The sequence below is a fragment of the Colletotrichum siamense genome (genome assembly GCF_013390195.1).
Source record: "Colletotrichum siamense strain Cg363 chromosome Unknown KSG_Cg363_contig01, whole genome shotgun sequence".
NCBI classification, from domain to species: domain Eukaryota; kingdom Fungi; phylum Ascomycota; class Sordariomycetes; order Glomerellales; family Glomerellaceae; genus Colletotrichum; species Colletotrichum siamense.
In genome coordinates this window covers 6279753-6303517 of record NW_023501014.1, presented here as the reverse complement: position 1 = coordinate 6303517, position 23765 = coordinate 6279753, and the positions used below count along the sequence as shown (strand labels likewise).

Here is a 23765-nt window from a genome sequence, read left to right as displayed (position 1 = left end):
TTTAGGGGACTACTGCATAGTAGGTGCGCTCAGTCTTACCATGGCGAGAGGCCCGTTGATGGGGTGTTTCAGGTCAGGTTCCTTCTGGAATGCGTGGTGCAGATGAGAGAAGGCACTAAGCAGGTCCCCTGACAATAAGCAACGTTGTTTCCTTGCGTGGTGCTTTTTTCTTTGCTGCACTGCAACATTGTGTTCCAGCTGGACGAGATCTGTGGCCCGGCTGTCTGCGTGCCTTTGTGAGGCAATGTATCTCTCCACGCTATTTGATGCCGTAGATACTTCGTCCCCTACGCGGAGAGAGAATAGAGACTGGGGGAGCATTGTTGGGAAGCACGGGGCGCTTTAGTTTGCCAATGGCGTCGTTTATTTGGGCCTGGGGATGCTTAAGTAATACCTTACAGCACGCAAGCAACACCCGGGGCAGGTGTGGGCGGATGCTCCTCCCCTCCATCCAAGCAAGAACGATGCTTTTGCCGCTCAGGGAGAGAAGGAGACACCGGACCACGACCAGTCGTTGGTCCCTTCCGTCTTTTGTTGCCCGCCAGCCAGCCACCTCACCAACGGAAGGAGCCATCAGAATTGGCCAATCCGACTCCTTCCCACGCCCATCAGATGCATTTTGCAGGTTTCTCCATCTCACAGCTCTCTATTCCAGGAGTCCCAGCAATGCCGATCTCTCAATCACTTGGAACGCAACACACACAAAACATAGCCTGACTGGACTGGATTTCGGGGTCGCCTCCCATCCCATCCTATCCCACCCAACCCATCCATCAGCTACAAGTACCGGCCACCGCTTGGACCGTTGCCCGTCGTCGTTGATTGATTGGGCGTCGGATGGCATCGGCGCTGAAGCACGACCACTGGCACGCCGTGATCTGCAGGCCAAGTGCTTCGACCTGACTGGACCTGCCGGGGGTGTTTTGGTCTGCATGCGCCGTGTTGTCTTTGCCATCTGGTACTCCGAACGAACACACACACACACACACACACACACACGCAAGACACGCAAGACACGGTACACATTTGGGACAGAGCTCGAGCGTGGTTTGACGGTCCAGTCCAGCCCCCGTCTCCATCGATTCCCCCTCCTTGCCGCCTTAGCACCGCCATTAGTACCCCAATGGAGTATCGCACTATGCTAAGTTGCTAGGTATATTCCTTCATGTCGCTCAGGCAAAGGACGAAAAAAGGCAAACGGCCAAGGGAGATCGGTCGCCCTGTGGCCTGCAACTGCAACCTGCAGGAGTAAGCTCCGTCCTGCCCTGCCGCCCTGCCGTCCTGCCGCCGCTCACCCTCGCCCTGTCTCGCCTCGTTTGATCACGCCGCCCGTCAAGCCCGTCGAGGCGCCAGCCAGAAGCCAGAGAGACACCAGACGAGAATTCTGCTCGACCACACACACACTTTCACCTCGCCTTTCCTGAGGTGGCCTAGCTACCTGGCAGCCGTCTGCCTCTGCTGTCCACCCACCGCAACGGTTTGGCTGATGTGGTCGCCAAACTCCAGCAGAGAACACTCATTCTCCTCATCCTCACTTCTTCATTCTCTTCCATTCCTCGAACTTCCCGGCCCGGCTGCCTGCGAGAGCTCCGGACTGGCTGGATTTGGCTGATCAGGGAGCGTCGGTCACAGCTCCGTTCTGCTCCCCTCATTGTCGACCTGTCACTCATCAAATTTTGACTCACTCTCATCTCACCAACCGACCCGATTCGAACGGTCGCATTCCCTTCCGTCTCGTCCTTTGGCTTCTCGGCGATCTCTGGTTTCACTCAACCGACTTTTTTTTTTGTTTTCAAAAACTTCCACGATAAACCACCACAATCGACACCGCCGAGCATCGACAACATCCCCGACGAACCCCAACAGACTCCCACGATTTCCGACGGCAGACAGGCACCATCCCCGGGGCGATCTCCCCCACTCAACCCCCCGACGCGGTGAGCCAGCCCAACAACCCCATCCGCCATGCGCCTCACCAAGGCCCCGCGATGGAGGGCGGCGAGCCGCAACTCCGACAAGGCCTCCGTTCTCACCTTGCTGGGCATCTCTGAGCTCCTCAAAATTCGCGGGAAATGGTCGCTGGCACTGCGTCTGGGAAACTTTGCCTTGAATCAATCCCGTGGCCTGGGCACCCTCACCGAGGGCCTGGCGCTGTTGAGCGTCGGCCATGCCTACCGCAACCAAACCCCGGAGGATTGGATCTCGGCACAGCACCACTTGCGCATGGCGAAGCTACTTCTCGAGGGGCTGCCGGAAAGCGAAGACCAGACATTTTATCTGATGCGCGCCGTGCTGCTGCTCGGCGACACCCTTGTGCGCCGCGAGGACATGGGTGACATTGCCGAGGCGGAGGAGCTGGCCCATCTGGCGGAGAGGTTACTGCGCAAGAGCAGAGAACGACCTGGCAAGACCTTTCGCTGGACATTATTCACAGGATCATGGCGCGACTTCTGCCTGCATTCAATGGTCGAGTTGGGCGAGATCTACTACTACACCAGCCGTTGGGCAGAAGGCGAGAAGTTGCTGCGCGAATTGGTTCCCACGCTCGTGAAAAGGAGGGGCAAGCGCCACGTCACAACCATTGAAGCGCAGCGTGATTTGGCAAGCATGCTGGTCAACCAGGACAAATACGAGGAGGCCGAAATGGCCTACCGAATAGCCAGGGATTGGAACGAAGACGTTCCGGTTTTCGGGCATGAAGAAAAGGCCGCCATCGACTACAATATCGCCATGTGTCTTTCGGAGCGCGGCAAGGATAAGGAAGCGAGGGACGAGATTGCGAATATGGACCTGGCAGCGGACCTGCTGCACTACGCCAACGGCGAATGGACGCTCAAGCTGGCACGATTGACGAGCTTACGACTCAAAAAGTATGACGAGGTGATTGGTCTGTGCAGGAGATTCCAACGAGTACTGGACGAACACAGGGCGAGGTTCGGCATTTGCAGCCCGGTGACCTTGAGGAATATGGAGGATCATGTCACGGCGCTCAAGGCGCTTCGCAGATGGGACGAAGCGATTGTTATTCTACGTGACATGTGCAGGCGCGAAGCCAGCGACGTCGCGCGTGTAGTTGAACAGACCCTCGAAACCCGAATCAACCTCGCCCACACGCTCCGCTCCGCAGGACATCACGAGGAAGCAGCTTATGAATACCGCAAGTGCCTCGAGATCGAGCGCGCCGCATCCGACGACTACAGGGATGAGGCGCAGATTCGGAATATTCTCAAGTACCTGGCGTATCTGTACGAACTGGCAGGCGACAAGATGAATGCGCTGATTGCGTATGCACAGCTTCAGAGGGAGTATTGGGCCCGACCAAGTCAACACCGCAACTTCATCAAGTACGAGTGGTGCCGAGGCAAGATGTTTATGCTGCAAGGCCGATGGGAACACGCGTTGAAGATGCTTCTCAGCGCCTTGGCGGTGAAGAGGGGTGTTGAGACGGCGGTGGCCATCATCACCGGCTTGCCCATCGAGGCTGTCCATGCCATGCAGCCAGGACGAAGGATACCCGAACCGACGCAGCCCGAGATTCTCGAAGTCGACGACGAGATGGACGAGGACCAGAACGCTTTGGAAAAGGTCGATACCACCGGCCAAGTGGAGGTAAAAGAGCTCGTGTTGGACGAGGAAGAAGCGGATGCCGCTTGGGACGAGGTCGACTGGTGGGAGGAGGTCATCAAGGACGCTGTCGACGCTGTCAGACGAGAGCAGCCATTCCAAGCGTGCACCCCTCTCGACGAGGCGGACTCCGAAGTCGACGACGACGAGATCCAGGAGACGGTCGATGCTGTTTTAACGATGAAGAGCGGGTATCCCGCCGTGCCAGCGGGCGATGAGTGGTCGCAGCCGCAGTGGCCGAGGTTACCCGACACATATGAGGAGTTGGTCGTGCAGCAGAGGAGAGTGACGGAGGAGGAGAGGCCGTGGGCCGCGTGAGGTGGACAGGACGATTTATGAGTATATGGGCATCCAGCAAGGAGGGGTTGTTTTTCTTGGGTTATTAATGAGGGGGTGGCTAGTCCCTATGTCAATATGAAGACTTGATACCAGATTTACATCAAAATTGCTGTGGCCGATGGATCTTGCAAGTGATCGTGATTAGGTTTCCGTGCTGCCTGGGGCTTTAAATCTCCGACGGAAGCGGGAAGCCCCTTTTCTCCTTGGCAAGCAGGCCCAAATGGTGAGGAAAGTGTACCGTTCTGTTTCTGCCGTGAAAATACAGTGGCCATGCAACCGTTCAGGTGAGAATTCTGAAGCATTACGATCAACAGCGGCTGAAGAAAAAGGAGGCGCGGTATATTAGACAGGATAATCACGAGCTGAAGTCCAAGGATGATGGACGGCAGGGATGTGGCGAGTGCGGAACCGAATCCGAAAGAGCCGGGGTGGTGGCTGGCTGGTTTAGGAAATCTGTCACGGATGTGGCATTTGTGGAGAATCCCATCGAAACTTCAAGCTGCAATAAAGGCCGCATGGATCTCAAGCAATTGGTTGATGAGCCTTGGAGAACAGCGGCTATGTTGATACTTTTATACGAAGAGTCGTAGGTTGGGATTAGGCTCTGTGAAAAGCTTGGCCAGGTGGATAAAAGAGGCCTGTTGAATGAGTTGTCAGCTCTTTCGCAAGACAAGAAATGTCGCTCTAGAATATCCGGCGAACTTTGCATCTCAATACTGGGTCTTGCTGTGAGGAAGAGGGCTGGGAGGCGAAACTGAAGGTCGTGGAATGTTTGTGTAGTTGGTTACCGTGGTTCTGTCTTTGGTCTTTGCTTTGCGAGTATTCGGATTCGAAAGAGCGAGGTGACAGATACCCAGAACAACATGAGTCAAGTTTGGACGTCCAGACTGGACTTGTTTGGGGACCCTCAGCTTCCGCGGCGCGTTTGCTACTCTCCGCATGGATGATACCTCCCGTGCCAGATTCACTGGCAGACATTCGCCGTGCAGATTCCGAGAGCTTCGGCAAGTAAGTGTTATTTAAAGCAGATTAGGAACCAGGGAGTGGGGTGCAGACGTTTTGAGCGACGCTGAACTGGTCGACAGAATAGCAGTATTATTGTTCAGAAAGACTACTTGTACACGGGGTGTTCGTTGTTACCGAGGCGAAAGTGCTATATAAACGAGCTGCAAACAAATTGAACCTGAAAGCTGCAGCAGTAAAGCCGTGTCTCTTCGCGATGCAAGAATCTCGTCTTTGCTCAAATTCTTCTCTTGATAAAATCGGAACATGATTGTCGGCTGCTATGAGTCTCCATCTGAAGCCCATTAAATGTCTAGCGGCGAGCAACACATGTTGTACTTATTCGAAGTGAATGCGCTCTGGACAGATCGTGTGGACAAGGACAAAGCGGAATGAGAATTTCGTTCCGGCTTACATACCTAGCAGCTTCAGGCCTGTCACGCCGTGTACCGTGTGACGCCTGTCATTTACGAGCAAGATACCAAAGTTCTCAGACCGACAAAGGATTGCTGGTCAAACGAGTCTCTCTTACGCTGCTCCATCTCTCTTTTATAGCGATGGCGTCCCTAAAGATCAAGATCTATGCTTCTGAAATGGGATTTTGTTTTGTATTAGAAGGCACACTTGGGATCTCTATGCCCCTTTCTGCTTTGTAAAAACAATGATGACAGAGCTTGCGAATACTGGAGTGCGTGGAAGCTATGGATGATATTGAGTTACATGCCTCTTATCCGAATGATGATTAACGATCGCGCCTTGGAGAATGAATTTCGTAGGACCATCACCGGAGGTTTGATGTATTAATGTGAATACCTCAGAGACAGACAGATCGATACAGAGGTTACGTGTGCTTGACGCCTATTTGGGGGCCTTGTGTACATGTATTATTGAATGCCGGTTGATTCCTCTCTATGGGAAAAGTGGCGTCTAGTAGTAATCTATGTAGTCTATCAAATCTCAGGAAATTCGAAGGGAATGCAAGAAACAAAGGAAACCCATGGTGAGATGTATAAGTGAATATGAACCCTACAGACTGATGCGCTCATCCAACGGCCAAAGTCCGTCGGTGGCACATATCCATATGGATCTTCCGGTACTAAGGTATCTTACATCCCTTCAACTATCCTATCTGTCTTGTGCCCTGTCCACCTCCAGCCGCTTTACATGGTGTGCCCCTTCTGAAAGCTGTAATCATCTGCCTCCCATGACTGCATCTGCGTCAGGGGTACCTGGTCCGGGGCATTCCTTACTCTCGTCGGCGTCCGAATAGCAGTAGGCAAGTGGTCGAAGATGTAATCAGGTAGAGCAACCTCTGCACCCTCAGCTTGCGACTGCTGCTCCTGCTGCTGCTCCTGATCATCGTCATAGGGAGAAGCAATCTTCCAGCCTGCGCGATCAAACCTGCGCTTCACCGCATCGCTCACCCCCACAAACCGGAACTCGACGCCGCTGCCCGCAAAAGCCCGCAACTCAGCCTTTGCGTCCTCAATCGCGTGGAGACCGGACGCATCGATAAAGGGGGCCTTGGTCATGTCGATGATGACGATTCGGAGGGCCGGAAGCAGGTACTCGGGCTGGGTCAGGTTGGCGCGCTTTCTGAGGTACTCCACGCGCTTGTCGCGGCAGTTGCTCCAGGCGCGGTCGTTCTTGTTGACGGTCGAGGGCACAGAGGCGTGCCAGATCATGGCGGTGTCGACGATGCGGTTCCGCACCCCCTCGGCGTTGGCGTACATCAGATCGCTCTCGAGGCGCAGGACGCAGACGCCAGGCGGCACGTTCTCCCCAGCCTCCCAGCACGGCAGCGAGAACACACCCGGCTGGCCCTCGAGGTCGACTCCCAGCATGGCCTTGGGGCGGGAGCTCATGAAGCGGCAGAGGGTGTAGATGACTAGCACCCCGGCGCCGAGCTCGAAGCCGATCTGGGGCGTCGCCATTAACGCGCCGTTGAAGGTCAAGAGGAAGGTGATGAAGTCGGCGAAGGACCACGCCCAGTACTTGCCCATCTCGCCCGGCGAGGGCATGGTGTCGATGACGGCGACGATGATGATGGCCGCGACGGCGGGGAGGGGGATGTACTCGATGAAGCTGCTCAGGGGGTACATGCCGGCTGCGACGATTCCCGCGACGAAGAGCGCGGAGATGGGGCTCCTGACGCCCGAGGTTGCGGCCACACTGGCGCGGGTGATGTCGCCGCCGCCGACGGGGAGTCCGCCCATGAAGGAGTTTGCAATGTTGGAAATGCCGAGGTGGACGAGTTCCTGGCTGGGGTCGATCTTGTAGCCGCGCATGCGGCCCAGGCCCTTGGCGACGAGGATGTGCTCGAGGGCGATGCCGAACCAAACCATGAAGCTCGGGAAGAAGAGCGACTTGATGAGGTCGAAGCTCGTGCCCTGGACGAAGGAGACCTCCGTCTCGACGGGCGACACGGACAGCCACAGCGGCTTGTCGCCGCGGTCCTTGTTGACCATGTACGTGATCCAGGGGGTGAGCAGCAGGATGAAGAGGTTGCGGTTGCTCGTGACGAGGCGGACGATCTCGTTCGTGGCGCCGAACTTCTTCTGGACCTTCTGCAGCGCGACGAGGAAGACGATGGTGCCGAAGCCGAGGGCGACGGCAAAGGGGTTCGTCTTGGGCAGGTTGGCGATGAACTCGCCGGTGAGGTGGGAGAGCATGGGGCTGACGCCGACCATGCCGAAGAGGTGCGGGACCTGGGCCATGTAGGCCATGATGCCCATGCCGCAGCCGAAGCCGAGCACGATGGGGACCGAGAGCGCGTCGAAGAGGAAGCCGAGGTTGAGGAAGCCGAAGAGGGCGGACCAGATGCCGGCGCAGAGGGAGAGGACGGCGGCGACTAGGGCGGGGGGCGGGCCCGGCTTGGGCATGGCGGCGTTGATGCCGCCGATGATGATGGAGGGGAAGAACATGGGCCCAAAAGAGACATCTGATTTGCCGTAATGATCAGTAAGATATCCCCGCACCTTTTTGGAGGCAAAAGCATGTGTGCTTACCTTTCGAAGTTCCCATCACCGCGTAGAGAATGTTCGGCAGCCAACACGAGGTGAGTGCAACCTGGATCGGAACACCAGCCAAGGCCGAGTACATGAGAGCCTGGGGGAACATGACGAGCCCAACCGACACACCGGCGACCAAATCCCCGAGCAGCCAGGCGGGCACGTACGACGAGATCCAGATGAAGACGGGAACCTTGTTGAGGAAGTAGCGTCCCGTGCCAGCACGGAGAGTCCTTACTCCAATCTTGGCCCCCGAGCCGACGCGGGAGAAGTTGGCGTCTTTCTTCAACCCGGCACCGATGCCGGCGATTTTGGCTCCCAAGTTCGCGCCCATGATGGCGGTTTGGTTCCTTCCGGGAGGGTCGTCGGGAGGGGTTGTCGTCGGGGCTTAGGATCGAAACGATGAAAACGAAAATTCAACACAGAGTTTTGACAAATTCCACAAAAAGGAGAGTAGTTAGCCAAGAGGATGTAAAGAAACAGCCAGTCGAATACAGAGGAAAACAGAGAGCGATGTAGACTTCATCCTGGGATTTACTCTGATGGGGACACCAAGAGATAAAGAACTTCGAAATCCCAGAGGCACAAGCAGGGTAGTTGAGAAAAACGCCTAACAAGAATCATTGCTTTCTCGATACCGAGCTGCTCAATACTACATCTCGCTAGTTTCATAATTACAGATGCAGAACGCCTCGGGCTAAGCCGCGAGTTTTGGGTGGTCTGGGTGGTTTGAGTGGTTTGGGGGGGTGAAAGGCGGCCATTCCAGAAGGACCAATCGACGATTTTCACGAGACCGAAGTCGACTGTCTCGTTTCAGTTTTGAGGACGATCCACTGTTGGGGCCCCTGATTGGCGAACCATGCTAATTTTGGGGCTCGGCGGTTCGTCGTGTTTTCTGGGGCTTTTTTAGGGGCTGGGATATTGACTCAAAAAACGGGGGCGGGCAACAGCTGCGCAAGGCCAATGCAATTCAGAGTTTCCCTTTTTTGATAAGAATGGCTATGCGTTCGATATCGCAATATCACATTCGATATTCCGCTGCGGCTGCTGTTAAGTGCGACGTTCTGCAGATTGCGATTGACAGTCTATTGGTAGCGCCTTCGTCGGCAAAACGGCACTGCTTGTCACATGAGTCGCGAGTCTGTTTAGAACGGCGGGCCATGGTTGGCGATTGCTTGAGGGCGATGGTGCTTTCCAGGGATGTCAAGAAAGATTTTCGAGGCTTACTGGTGAAAACAAGAGCATCGCTTTCGGTAGTAGACAGAAAACTTGTCTGAATTCTGCCTCAGGAATTATGTAGTTTCGAACACACGATGCACTTGGTTCAGCACTTATTCTCGAGTTCCATATGGGGAAATAAACGCAACAAGTAACAGAGAACGGTCACCTTCTCACCGGCTGAATACGAAACAAGAATAATTGGGGCTGTGGTTAACAGTAAGGCTTATGGAGAGACCCTGAAGCAACACGAGTGTTCTTTCGGCTGGCCGTCTTCAATGTTGAGGGCGACGTGATCAACGTTCAAAGCGAACGCGAGGGTGAAGAACCAATTCCCGAACAACTTCAACCGCTACAAAGTCGAATGCCCATATACCGTTGTACTCCAAGCAAAATGAGAACTGCAGTATTATTTCCACCAGAAGAGGGGCTTCTTGTCGCCCAAGACGAACTCGACGAACTCGGTTCTCAACATCACTGCTGTTATGTCAAAAGCCTCATCAGCTACATGAGCACGTTGATCTTACTATAATATGTGATATTCATTGTGTTTAAATCCTACGTACCTAGTGTGTCAGTCCAAGTGTCGCACAGAGTTCTAGAGTAGGGAATGCCCCTTTGGGTGTAGGGCTCGATGTATTCGAACCTGCCCTGCCAAACTTTCTGCGCGCGGCTATCTCCCGGTTCCTTACAAGCGGCCCCGCCCGCGCCACTCCGGCCCCTCCCCCTTCCCCTTCCGTGCCGTAACACGGTGGAAACCCTCACCGCGATCATAACTGGGATAACACCTCGAAAATCAAGCAACATGATGGCTTTCTACCCAGGCTTATGGGTATTCTACTATTGATTGATCATAATTTGCCATGTTAAGAACGACCTGTTGTAGGGGATACATAATTCACAAAGTTCGTGAGTGTTCAGCGTTTACCGATTTGTTCGGGATGAACGATGACGCGTTCTTTATGCCAATGTATAATTAGCTTACCGTATAAACGCTTCATCTGTAGTTGCTCACAGCTAGCTACGACATAGATCTACTGGAATTGTGTGGCGTAAAATGTATCCCGTAATCCACTGGGTTTATTGAACTTGCGGGCTGACTTGGTCCAGCTGTTCATGGATACATGTAAGTTGCACGAGAATACGTGACAAAAACAGGTGGATGTGATCCAATTGACTGCGCCAGAATGCAAATCCACGTAACATTGCTTGGCCCTGTTTCGGGGACGCCAGCCTTGATTAAGACCTCCCTGCGGCGATCATGTTCAACTGAGAGTCCTCTTGGAGTAGATTTCTTCCGAGCGCACAGACGCTCCCGGCCTCCGGGCCTGTGCGAAGACCGCAGGCTCGGCGGGGAGATAGGGAGTCAGCAGAATGGGTGTCGCCGCAAGTTTGTATGGCATCATGATTGGCGAGAGCTTCAACACCACGTCAGCTGGGGGCGCGATCTGCGACACTGATCATGGCCCGCGACAACGATGTGTTTTCTTCCAGTTCACGGGTGAAGTTTATTGTTTCCCCAGACGGTCGGCGATTTCAACGACTGCCCGCTGAGTAATTTTGTTTCATGATGTACTTAAATGCAACATTGAGTACCATCGAGATGATCTTTGGCTGGGCGTGTTGATGATAGTTGCTCATTGATTATGTGAGATTTCATGTGCAATTATCAGCAATGTCTGACGAAAAAACACCAACACCTCCGCAGTGGGACACTTTCCAGCGACTATGCCACAACATTCAAATCGTTGCATCGGATCTCTCTGCGACCATTGACAAGAAAAGGCATACTCTGCCCATCAGTAGCGAGTTCCAATTCGCGGCCGCCGACCCTTTGTGCGCCCAGCCTGTTAACCATCCCGGCCGATTCGACGCCGAGATCGCCTCGTGCGTCGTCCACGGAAGCATCCCCCCATGCATCGACGGGACGTTTTACCGCATCATCTGCGACTTCGTCTTTGCCAACCGTAATGGATATGACATCTGGATTAACGGTGACGGTGCCGTGAACGCTTGGAGAATCTCGAACGGCGTGGTCGACTTCAAGCAGAAGTTCGTTCGGACCCCGCGCTTCATCCTAGAACGAGCGGCTCGGAAACCACTTTGGGGCACGTATCGAAATCCCTACGCAGGTGACCCGCGAGTCTTTGACCAGGTTCAGTCCACGGGCAACACGCATGTTCAGTGGTGGCAGAAGAAGTTGCTTGTCCTCAAGGAAGATAGCCCGCCGTTGCTCGTAGACCCTGACACATTGGATACGATTGGTAATATACCCGTGGCCCTGTGTCTTTGAAATCGAGAAAAAGGAAGAGAAGCTGAAAGAAGAAAACTTACAGGGGTTTACGACTTCGAGGGCCAAATGACGGCCAAGACGTTTTGCGCCCACCCCAAGACGGATGTTTCCACTGGTGAGATGCTCGGTTTCGGCATGGAAGCTGCTGGGCTTGGGTAGGTGACTGTCATGTGGACTCTCTGAGGCAAATATTGACCTCACCCACTCAGCTCGAATGACCTTGCCTACTACAGGTTCAGCAAAGAGGGGAAATTGCTGGATGAGTGTTGGATCAAAACTCCGGTCGTCACCTGGACCCATGACATGGCCGCAACTGACAAGTGTGCTCCAATTTCCCCCTGAGATTTCGGATTCGAATGCGTTGAAGGGAGAATGGATGCTGACATGAAAGTCCAGTTATGTTATCTTCGGGATGACGCCGCACGAGTTTGACTTCAAGCATATGAAGGAAGCTAACGGAACTCATTTTCGACGGAATCCTTTCCTTGTAAGAAACTGCTGGGTCCTTCCCCATTGCTGAACGCCATCCGTAGACTAACTCCTTCCTGCCCAAAGGCCAACCACTTTGGTGTTCTTCCACGTCGTGGCCCAAAACCTGAGGACGTAAGATGGTTTACCTCGCTAAAGAACCACTATTGGGGCCACGTCTGTAACCATTTTGAGGGCAACGACGGCTGCATTTACATCGATACCTTCCTCCACGATACGGATGCACTTGGCGTTTTTCCCAACAAGCATCCCGAACTCGAGTCTGCGCACAATCCCGGCCACCGTCCTCCCGTGGGCAAGTTCGTCAGGTTCAAGATCGACCCAACCGCCGAAAGTACCGAGATGGAGCCACCGAAAATCATCAGCGATGTGGCCGGCGAGATGGCTCGTTGCGACGACCGCTACACTACGAAGCCCTACAACCACGCCTTCGGCTCCGGCGGCCCCACACCCCGGGGTTTCGGTGCCGTCCTACACATTGACATCGCCGCCGAAACCACAAAAATGTGGAACGCAGGCCCGGATGTGACGGTCGGGGAGCCTTGCTTCGTCCCACGCTCCGCGGATGCGCCGGAAGCGGACGGATTCCTGGTCGTCTCCTGTCGCGACCACACCACGACCCTCGGAAGCCTCGTGATCCTAGACACGCGAGATATCACGGCGGGTCCTGTGAGCATTATTCAGCTTCCGTTCAGAATCAGAGAGGGTGTACATGGTAATTGGGTGAGTTGAAATGGAAACCCCCTTTCCCCCCCCCTTACCACATGAGGGGCACGATTCACTTTGTACGAAAACTCTTCGATGCCGCAGCTAATTCCTACCTGCAAGGTTCCCGCTTCCGATTTCGCTAGCAGAAAGCCACTGGTGGACTACGCTGGCGTTACTCCTAGTCTTCTAAAGGAGTTCGGGACTGGAGCTCCCTTTCCGTACAACGACTTGGCTACTAGGGCCGTGAAGATGCGATAAACCTGACGATATTCTCTTGTCGGTCGGAGTAAGCATGAATCTTTTCAATTTCTGATCGAGGCGTGAAAGGTTTTCAGACCGATGGGCTTTAAGCCGCTCTTTGAGATAGGTTCAATTTCCCATGCCGTACCTTGCGCAGGATACACTAGTTCTCTGGGGGAAGTTTGCCAGTTCATCAAGCTTACAGAGAAACTTGTCGCGCCTGGTTCTCATCAAGGCTGATCAAGAGCCTGTCTGGAAAGCATGTCTCTTAGCTATTGCCACAATGAGATTGACGTTTTCGCTACCTATAACTAAACAAGGGATGTTTATGTCGCCATAGTCAGAATCCTTGGACTTGACACCTGAAGAATTTGAGTTCAGAAACTGTGCTTTCATTTTGGTGATGTTTGTAAAACCTATGGGGAGCACTGCGCCAAGCATACCTCTTCGATGAAAAGTCGTCTCTCGAAGTCTTGGTCATCGGATGTTGCGGGTAATGAGTTCCAATTGAACAATAATCTGTTTCGTGCTTGAGCATCAGATGTTCTCTGAGTTTGGCTTCTTGTCCGATGTTTGATCAACTGCTCAAACCCTTCGGCAGCCCGTGCAATCCGGAAAGCCCTGGCGTTTGGACCTAGAATTCGGCATCCCACCTTTGAACATGCAAAGCTAACCTTCATCACAACTGACGTGGATCTGAGGCCTAGACGCGGCCATTCGGACCTTCGGACTTTCTTGGATTCTAGCCTTGAGCAATGACGTGTGATTAAATTTACAGCAAAGACTGTACATAGATATAACACAAATGGTCCGTCTTCGCTATATGCTTAGGTTAATCAATCCTCACGTTTACCTAAATGTCAGTCATCGAGCACAAAGCAATAAAACGCACATCATATAATCTTTCCCCACATCAAAGTCACATTTCAAGTCAACATTCAATGTGTGGTGTCGAACTAGAGACGGCTGCTCTTGGGACTTTCAGCGTAATGTTGTCAACATAGGCCTCCTTACTGCAGCTGTCAAGCCCGACACTGATGATGTTCCCCAATTCCACGATGTCATCGTCATCGGTGCTGGCTTCGCAGGCTTAACAGCCGCCAGAGATTTATCCCTGAAAGGCCTGAGCGTACTCATTCGCGAAGCTCGGGATCGCATCGGCGGCCGTACATGGACTGCAAAAGGTCAGAACGATGATTACGAAATGGGCGGCGGCTGGGTCCACCACCTGCAACCTCATGTGTGGAGTGAGATGAGTCGGTATGGTCTCACGGCGACCGAGAAGAGTTCCGGGATGGAGCAGGACAGCCCATTGAAAATCGATGGTAACCTCCAAAGCATGCAGGAGGCGGGCGCGTCGTTTGCCCCTCTCGCAGCTGCTTTCTTCGACGTCGATGGCCATGGCGGGCGAATTGTTATGCCTCAGCCGACTCGACCTCTCCTCAACCACGAAGCAATCGCCGTGTGGGATATCAGCGCCGAAGAGCGTATAAACCAGATGGATGTCACGGAGCAAGAGAAAGGGCTACTCAGAATATGGATGTCGATCTCAGGCCTGACTGATGTATCCCAAATTGGGTTCTTAAGTCTGCTACGACTTTATGCACTCTCTGGGTACAACCTCCAGCAATATCTTGAGATTAACGGAACCTTTAAGATCCCCGGAGGAACCACAGCGCTAGCCGAAATGATTTTCGCCGAATTCAAGGGTGCGTCGTTATTTAATCGCCATATCGCTTCTATCACCTCGCATTCGACCAGTGCAACAGTTCAGGTCAAGGGTGGCCAAGAGTTCTCTGCCAGTCACGTTATCTGCACCGTCCCAGTACATTGTCTCGCCGATATCGAATTCACACCTGTTCTGCCTCCTTCGGTAACCTCCATCAAACACCATAATCTTGGCGGAAAGCTTCATGTGCATTCGCCAAATGGAGCGGCTAAGTTCTTTGGCGTTACTACTCCTTCCAGAAATGCCTGCTTTGGCTTTACCGAGTCTGCTTCCAAAACTGGGGGTGTCAATATAGTTGCTTTCAAAAGCGCCCGTCTCGAAGCACCCGATTGGCCACAATTGACGATTCTGGATGACGCCCTCGACGATTTGAAGCCTGGGTCAGTGGACTTGGACAGTATTAACGAGTATCTCTGGCATGATTGGCGGAACGACCAGTTCTCCAAAGGAGCTTGGCCTGTCTACCCTGCCAAGGTTCTTTCGGAAACCCTCGGTACACTCATGGACAACAAGAATGTGTCTAGAAGGCTTACTCTTGCTGGGTCGGACTGGGCCGATGGCTGGGTTGGTTATATAGATGGGGCTATTGAGCAGGGGCGTCGCGCTGCGTTCGCTGTCGCTGACGAATTGGGCTCTCGGCGATGAAGTCCAGTTTAACACCACATGGATGGTCTGGCAGTTCCGACAATCGCTCACCCAAAAGGCGCATAGCTCCATTTTTACATTCTTGTACACCTGATTAGGTTCAGACGTGGGTTCATCAGCGTGATGGGTGGCAGTAGGAGGCGTTCAACAGGAACTGCTGTCTGAAGGTATGAAGTCGGGGGTCGGTAGCTGACGCCCCCGACCACGGAAAACGGCGTACGTCTGTCGCCGCGCTACCAGTGCTTTCTAAAGCTCAGGCATTTGGAACCCCGGAGTAGGAGACATCGTTCTCCACAATCACTGAAAGATCTAGGCCCAGAGCGGATATCCCACCGGTACGAACATTCTGATCTGAGCCACTTCACAAGTTGTAGGCCGGGGTTCAGTAGCTACCTAGTACATTATCACCGCTGCCTCCAACTACCCAAAGCCAATATTCTTGGGCGTAGATAAATAACCATCTCATCTCACCACTACTAGTTAATCTTTGGGAATAAACCAAGTGCCATTCTCTTGCCAGAACTTGACAATACCTTTGGATAAAAACTTCAAGATGGCCATCAGTATCAAGATTCTCCAGACAGGGACCATACGAATCCGCCCGTCCCACCGCCATCAGCCTGCAAGGAAAGCTGTAATTCTACGTCGTCTATCAGTCTTTCTTGACAGATCCTGGACGCCGCCACTGCCAATCAACACGTACCTAGTCGACCATCCTGAGGGGCACATCCTGTTCGACTCTGGTGAGTCTCCGAACAGTATGGAACCGGGATACTTTCCGTTCTGGATGCCCTTTTTCCACTTCGCTGTCGATATCAATGTCGGAAAGGACGAGGGCATCGGCTCTCTTCTCAAGCAGGAGAATCTTGCTGCCGCCGACCTCAAGGCAGTCGTGTTATCTCATCTTCACCATGATCACGGCGACGGGCTACCAGACCTTGTTGGAGCACCAGTCTGGATCAGTGAAGAACATTGGCAGACATACAAGAAGCCATTCCACGCTACAATTGAAGGAGCTGTTCCGAACCAATGGCCAGAAACATTCAAACCTCTACTTCTCCAGCCAACTGGTGGCCCGATTGGACCATGGAACCGGAGCTATCCTATAACCAATGATGGGAAGGTGGTGGCTGTTGACACACCCGGTCATGTGCCAGGACATGTATCGGTGATTGTATACGCCGATGACGTTACGTATCTCCTGCTTGGAGATGCTACATATGATCAAGATCTACTTGACAAGGAGCTCACGTATGGCGTCAACAACAATCCAGCGCTGGCAATCGATTCTCTGAGGAAAGTCAACGAATTTGCAAGTAGCGAAAAGATTGTACTCCTCCCTGCCCACGACCCACAGGCCGCTCACCGCTTGGCGGAGAGGATCATCTATAAACCTAGCATGGCTCAAAGTTCAACAGAGGACACGTCTCTGGATGCTACGTTTGGAGTATTTCTGGCGCTTTTTGGAGCTCTTCTGTTTCTATGGCTGAAGTTAAGGCAAAGGTATTAGTGGCAGGTTACCTTAAGGCATTCTCACTCCGAACTTGTCGGGTAAATCGTGACTTGATGTCAAATACCGTGCAACGGTTAATTTCCAACTTATAGTGTCTATGATGGGTTACTCGAACCTGTAGTGGTTGTCGAGTTGAAGTGGGACCGGCTTGATGCCGATGATGAAGTTCCCTTTTCTCTCTGCCAAGAATTGGCGTACCCATTTTCTGTGGACAATACTCCAGATTGAAAGAAACTCGAATCAAGGTGTTCATCCCGTATTTATCCCTCATAGACTTCTAAGCTTCTTGAATAAAGTGTCCAGTGAGCCAACAAACCCCCACGTCCGGACTACTCCGTCATGGGGCATCGGGAGGGTATCCCTGTTAAGCATGGCTGACACCCTGATCATGTCGCCATCTGATTCTGCGGTAGCGAGCTCTGACTTATTTCCGAAAGCAGCAGGCGCTCGCTCCCGTATGGACGATTCGGCGACCGAGACAACCGATCTCAAGTAACAGTTGCACATCAGGAATGACAGTTGGTTTACTACCTAGTACTGTCAAGATAACTTCAGTCATATCTGAATATGTCGAGTTCTTGCAGGCCGCTAGATCACGTTTCCTATGCCACGGCCAAGTCTAGTCTTAGTGCCTGATTGCTGACCCAATGTTAGATATCATCATGGCCTTGCTGATCATCGTCTTCCTTACGATCTGAGACGGTAGGTTGAATAGCAATAAACGACCCACCTGAAATCATTGCCGGGACTTATCAGGTACCGATCTTGATGTTAACGTCCAATAACAAGCTCTCCTAGGTGTGCACGTGGATCAGTCGTACTTCATTCAGGTCGTTTCCTCCGAACTCCCAAATCTAGCTAGGTTCATGCTGGAAAATCCATCCCCGGCCATGCAGCATCAACCTTCCCCACTGGGAAACGTGAGCATCCAACAAGCTTATCAGATTGGTCTGCGAAGGATTGTCAAGGAACATCGTGATACTTTACAATTTGGATGAGATCCTTGGCCATCGTCAAGCCAGACAGCTAACCAGGAAAGAAGCAAGAGACGTCGGGATAGCTCCGTCTCGGCCTCAATGACTACAGCATATGTAGGTACGGTCTAAAGCCTGGCGCGTCTGAGACTCAAGCTATAAAGCTATGGAACATCGTCAAACGGTCTAGTGAAATGGTGCTTCCGAGCATTCAGCTACCAGCAACTAACACTCATTTAACGCTGCACTCGTTTCAACATGCGATCCTTCACTCTTTTGTCGTTTGTCAGCGCCGCTCTCGCAGCTCGCCCATTCCTCAATGAACCCGACACTGGAATCGAGGAAATCTTTGGTGATCTCCCAGCTGGCGAGTTGCCCCCCCTAGACCGACTCGTCGGCTTGCCGGACTTCGACTGGGCAGCCCGCCACTACCTCAACGCGTCAAGCTACACATTCTATCGCAATGGCGCAGCAGGCGAGTTCTCCTACCGCAACAACCTTGAAGGCTTCCATCGCCTCCGCTTCCGGCCCCGCGTTATGGTCGACATCACCAAGGTCGAGTCGACGATGCCTACAACCATCCTCGGTCACAACTTCTCTGCCCCTTTCTACATTAGCCCCTGTGGCCGTGCTGGTCTGGGACATGCTGACGGCGAACTCGGTCTCGTCGGTGGTGCCGGACAGGAAGGCATTCTCTACATCCCGGCCCTCCGGACTACACGCTCCGAGGAAGACATTGCCAACGCTAGAGTTGATGGACAGGTGACGTTCCAACAAGTCTACCTCGAACACAACGACACCGCAACCCAGGAGATCTTTGATCGCGCCAAGGCTCTGGGCCACAAAGCCCTCGTCTTCACGGTGGACTCGGCCGCGGACGGTAACCGCCACAGAGCAGCCCGGTACGGCGTTGGCTCCGCCGATACCGCTCTTACTTACAACACCTGGGAATACTACAAGCATTTGCAGTCCATGACCGACCTGCCTATTATCACCAAAGGCGTCGGCACCGTCGAAGATGCTAAGCTAGCTGTGGAACATGGAGCACCCGGTATTATCCTTTCAAACCACGGCTCCCGCCAACTCGACAGCTCACCGTCAGGCTTAGAAGTGGCGCTGGAAATCCATGAAGACGCCCCGGAAATTTTCACGCAGACTGAGGTATTTGCCGACGGCGGCGTGCGGTATGGTGCCGATGTACTGAAGCTGCTAGCGCTTGGTGTTAAGGCCGTTGGCCTGGGGCGCCCATTCATGTTTGCTAATACGTACGGTGCTGAGGGTGTGGCGAGGGCTGCGCAGCTTCTGAAGCATGAGATTGCAATTGATGCTGCAAACCTTGGGGTCGCGGATCTGAAGCAGATCAGCTCGTCTTTCGTAAGTTATCATCTTCATTCCATCTGATTTGCAGCTTACTCACTGTCTCTATAGGTCAAGCTCAAATACAACGGCTGGTACAGCTGAGCGTTTAAATGGAAATGAAAGCCCTCGAAACGATGTTCCGGTTTCACGATTGGGTTGGTGATAGGGCCACGTTCCTCCAGCAATGTACTCAATTCTTTCAAGTTACGCCAAATTTAATTCGTTGTATTTGAATAGACATAGAATAAAAACAAGTCTTGACTGAACCAAAAACGAAATCACCGTTGCAGAGTACGTCGGCGAAATCTTGACCAAACCTGTCAAGTTATCCTGTGTTTTGTCTCGTATTAGTTGTCTTCTCGTCGGAAGGAGCGAAAGAATGATCAAAATAACAATCGTTTTATATAGAATGACGTCTGCTTTGAGAAGCCTTGTTGCAGAAGTTCGATCGGTTCCGGCTAGCCGGGGCCAACCAATTTCACCAACACACGATACTATGCTATTTTCGACATTGACATGCCCTGGGATGATGGCCGTTCTGAGTTTCAAGGCACATCCGCCCCTGCTAACAATCAACAAAGAGCCAGCATTGTCAGTATTGAGACATTTCGGCAGAGGTGTAAGTTCGGGTAGATCATGCCTGTTTTGGCACATCATTCCCGGATTGCCTCCAGTAGGCGGCCGTCACGAGTCGTAACTCATCAGGTACACTAAAGCTAGGAACGCCTTCTAAGGAACCTGAAACCTTGGCTCTAAATTATACATTGAAATACAGAAGAATGAGATGGGGAATTTTGAAGATCACTTGAGACTAAATTTACCGACATCTGATACCTTGCGACGTTATGATCCCAAATCGTGGCGGTCAGCCCTGGCTGAGTGTGTTATGTAGATGATTTGCCAGGAGGTCGAACACGCGGTTATCGACGTCTCAAAGCGTCGCATTCAATCTTGTGCGCTTACTAAGGCAATTGACAGTAATATCAGTTCATCTTCCGACTTCTCTTGCAATCTTTCTGACATACAATTAGTATATATTCCCCCTCTCGTACCGACATCCTATCTGTTCAGCTTCTCATCCTTCCGCTAACAGTCATTGATTATTTCTGTCACTTTTGCCTTGACTTGCCATCAACTTCTCAAAATGAAATACCCGGCTTTTCTTCTCGCTCTGGTTGCCGCTACCGAGGCCGCTCACTGTAATGCTGGATGGGACAAGCCCGAAGGAGCCTCATGCTCTCTTAACCAAGTACGCTTACCCACCATATCACAACAAAAGTTGTACAGCCAACTAACAAGCTCTAGCCCAATACCTACTGTGTAAGGGAGCACCTTCGCTATCTCGAAGAGTGTTATTAATATCAGATGTACAGTGTGAAGAACCCGGTAACAAAACCGAAACCTTCCCCACGCGCAGAGTGTGCCACAGTCCGTATAATGGCGAAGAGTCCATTCTTGTCAAATGCCTGGGTAGCGGTGTAAGTATCTGGCCCCTGAGAAAGTACTTCAAATCACTCACATTCATATTTGGGAATAGATTGTGCTCTGCGTAAGTTATGCCTTGTCAAAAGTCAGTGCTATTCTCACATTTACCGTAGTGCCCGTGATGGATAATTGGCCGAAGAACTTTGACCAAATGTGCTTCATGTTTATGAATATTGAAGGCATTTTGACCAGTGTTTGGCACTTACTGATGGAAGGAAGGTGGCAAACAGGTGGTGCAGGTGTTCAGTATGTTCTAGCCTTTTGATTTATTGGAACATCGCAACAGTATAAGCATGTTCATTCCAAGAAGCATTGAATTTTGCATTATAATTCAGCTGAAATTGTTCAAAAGAGTGTCCACAAAGTCAATTAGTGAACGGCTTTGGAAGTCTGACCTTGAACGAGAATCAAGTCATGCCGTACGCATTTCCTGAACAGTGCAGTGCATTGTTTGGGCGATGAGCGCGCTTCTGGTCTGACTGGGTGCCCAGAGCTTCTTGATGAGCACTCGATAGCCCACTACTGAGTCCTTTCCTATCGTTCTAACAAACCTACAATAGCCTTTCCTGCCGTCGAAGGCACGGAGGAAGATGAAGATGAGCGCCAGCCATGTCTGGAGCAGGCACTCGTACAGCAGTGGCATCAACGATTGTTCATGTCGAGTCCGTAACATTCTGCATAGCCTTATATCAACCGGATTGGATGATCTCACATGGGTGACGACACGACGTCGACAGTCCACACTGGAGAACTACCAAGTGTCGTTGTAGCCCTTGAAATAGCCGAGACAAACAGGCAGAACGGACATCACAGAAACGAAGCTTTCATCTACACTAAGAATCAAGTCGCGATCGAATCGTCAACCTATCCAAGCACCAATTATATGTACTGTATTATGAGATGGAAAAAATATATCTGAGCAGTCCGTAACTCCTAATTGTGTCTTGGCAATGATGACCATGTTGCGTTTTCGTTATGCTTGAATCATGAATTGTGCTCTCCTGTTCATTCGGCTCTGACCTTGGGTGCCAAGAGAGGGTGCGGCCTCGGCCCAGGACTCAGCATCTCTTGCTTTATTGGGATCTTGGTCTGCTGCTTCAAGTCCATCAATATTTGCGTGATCTTGTCGAGACGCTCGTCAATACGATCGATCTTGGCCCTACTGTTGGTTTCTGGTGGTCAGAAAGACAGACCAACTTGGGACCTGCCGGAGATGGCAACTCACTATTCTGGCGATATGAGCACTCTCTGTGCTTGGGTCCTGTGCTTCAGTTGGAGCTTTCGTTCGCACGACACCTTGGAAACCTTGCAGCTAGTACAGGGCGAACCCTTATCGCACCGAATCTGGCAAGGATGGTCAGCATCATGTGTACGTTGTAACATGAGACGGAGAGGCCGAAGTATCGTCGCATTTCGGCCTGCCAGAATGGCTGTGCAGCCTAGCGACTAACACTGGCTTGGACAACAACTAACCTTTCGAGAACGGCACCAGTCGCACTACCAATGCAGTAAAATTAGCCTCAACGTCAACTTAACAACTCGATCGATCGATGATTCATCATCGTAGTTTCTTATTGGTCCAACTCACCGATCGAAATGCCGCCGGCCGGGGCTCGACCTCCGCCCGCTCCACCTTGACTTGGTCCATGTCCAGTGGGTGTTTGCTTGACAATTGATCCGACCAACCGCCCGACGGACGACGCGGAGCGGGGATGGAATAAAAGGTTAGCCCGAAGACGATGGGACGTCGTCAGCCTTAGGAGGAAGATCAGTTTTTGAGTTGATTGAAATTGCTGATTAGTCGGGTTGGACCAGGTAAAAGAACGCCGCTCGCGTGGGCTCACGATCCGTCAGGTGGTGCGTCGGGCGCCCGTCGGACCCCGGATTTCCCGGGCGCGGGGTGGGAGAACATGTGCTTCTTATACATCGAATTCACAGTGACGATATAAACTGCTGTGTGGGAGGCGACCAACAGGATGCGGTCTGGAACTCTTGCCCTTATCCGCGATGTTGGTTGGCTTTTCTCCCGGCGGGTGCTCTTTCAGCGGTCCGCGGATACAGCGCCGGTGGCATGCCGTCTACCCACTTCCCGAGGGAGCGGATTGGGTAATTAATCGCCGAACGTCTACATTGACTTTGGAGGTGAGATGAACATTGCAGTGAGATATAGAGTCTGGCAGTTTGTTTGAAAACATGCTACTGGTCGTTTGCGTAGATCTTGCGTCGGGGATACACCCGATCACTAACTTTCCTCACTGGTAGAAATCCAGCCGTCTTCATTATCATCGTCGATTCATCTCGGCGGCGGGGTGCAAGGGCGGCGCGGACGGGGCCCGAAGAACCCGGCAGCCGAGGGTCGGGGACTCCGCGGGTTTGCGGGTTGGGTGAGTTGCAGGTCGGTCTGCCGCGGGCCCGAGGACATGGTACGTCACCGGCGAAACGTGGAGAAGCACAAATATCGACTCAATGTGAGTTCAATGGCATTCGGACGCCAAGTGGGATAGAGAAGGGCCTACAATTACGCCGCAATGCCCCGCTTAGCTTTGGACAATCGCGATCAATCAGCAATCTCTATCCCTGTGAAGGAGCTTGCGGATAAGAGGCCTCCGATTATCGAGGCCAAAGTCAGTGACATACCTCCGAAGTGCACTTGTCATGACTCTTGTTTCTCCCTTTCTAAGACCAGTTTTTGATGGTGATGCAGGGGATTCTGGTACACATATCAAAATGCACTAAACGCAGAAGACTAACGAGGGGTTTGTGGAGATTCCCATAGCATGTTAGCAGCCTTGCCGTATGCTGTGCCACCTACAGGTGTTGAGCTGAGCTTCAGAATTCGACCTATTAGCACCAGGTGTTTCTCGGTTACATGTGGCTCACACAACGGGTATCGCCGTGGAGGTGCAGGGCTTACTTCTGAATTTCTGACCTATCAGATGATGGTTGTATTGAACACGTCGACATGAGGTGGCTCGACAAGTTCCACTGCAGCCTGATCGCTCCTCCCGCACATATCCCATCCAATGCCAAGACATCACCTGTTAAAGCATCGTCAGCCTCAAGCTTGCTCGTCGCGTATCGTCTGGCTGAGGACATCTCAGATTTTGTCACCCTCCCTTGGCACGTCTCGCAAGGT

At 52.4% G+C, this 23765-nt stretch overlaps 6 protein-coding genes across 6 annotated transcripts; 4 read left to right on the top strand and 2 right to left on the bottom strand.

Moving 5' to 3' along the window:
- Nucleotides 1-1965: 1965 nt before the first annotated feature.
- CGCS363_v001587 (uncharacterized protein) lies at nt 1966-3942 on the top strand (the record flags this gene model as incomplete). The annotated part of the gene is made up of 1 exon (XM_036633436.1): nt 1966-3942. One exon carries the CDS (start codon nt 1966-1968, stop codon nt 3940-3942), a length of 1977 nt encoding a protein of 658 aa, XP_036502338.1.
- Nucleotides 3943-6125: 2183 nt separating this feature from the next.
- On the bottom strand, nt 6126-8310 carry CGCS363_v001586 (putative sulfate permease; the record flags this gene model as incomplete). The annotated part of the gene is made up of 2 exons (XM_036633435.1): nt 6126-7906; nt 7974-8310. The coding sequence occupies 2 exons, from the start codon at nt 8308-8310 to the stop codon at nt 6126-6128; spliced, it is 2118 nt and encodes a 705-aa protein (XP_036502337.1).
- A 2559-nt stretch (nt 8311-10869) lies between these two features.
- LSDX1-1 (Lignostilbene-alpha,beta-dioxygenase isozyme I) lies at nt 10870-15298 on the top strand (the record flags this gene model as incomplete). The annotated part of the gene is made up of 6 exons (XM_036633434.1): nt 10870-11458; nt 11531-11642; nt 11697-11807; nt 11884-11974; nt 12043-12699; nt 13910-15298. The coding sequence occupies 6 exons, from the start codon at nt 10870-10872 to the stop codon at nt 15296-15298; spliced, it is 2949 nt and encodes a 982-aa protein (XP_036502336.1).
- Nucleotides 15299-15851: 553 nt separating this feature from the next.
- attM (N-acyl homoserine lactonase AttM) lies at nt 15852-16808 on the top strand (the record flags this gene model as incomplete). The annotated part of the gene is made up of 2 exons (XM_036633433.1): nt 15852-16738; nt 16802-16808. 2 exons carry the CDS (start codon nt 15852-15854, stop codon nt 16806-16808), a joined length of 894 nt encoding a protein of 297 aa, XP_036502335.1.
- A 1235-nt stretch (nt 16809-18043) lies between these two features.
- CGCS363_v001583 (Cytochrome b2) lies at nt 18044-19246 on the top strand (the record flags this gene model as incomplete). Its single annotated transcript, XM_036633432.1, has 2 exons — nt 18044-19159; nt 19214-19246. 2 exons carry the CDS (start codon nt 18044-18046, stop codon nt 19244-19246), a joined length of 1149 nt encoding a protein of 382 aa, XP_036502342.1.
- Nucleotides 19247-21036: 1790 nt separating this feature from the next.
- On the bottom strand, nt 21037-22277 carry thi1 (Thiamine repressible genes regulatory protein thi1; the record flags this gene model as incomplete). The annotated part of the gene is made up of 5 exons (XM_036633431.1): nt 21037-21171; nt 21650-21791; nt 21855-21973; nt 22103-22126; nt 22218-22277. The coding sequence occupies 5 exons, from the start codon at nt 22275-22277 to the stop codon at nt 21037-21039; spliced, it is 480 nt and encodes a 159-aa protein (XP_036502341.1).
- Nucleotides 22278-23765: the final 1488 nt, after the last annotated feature.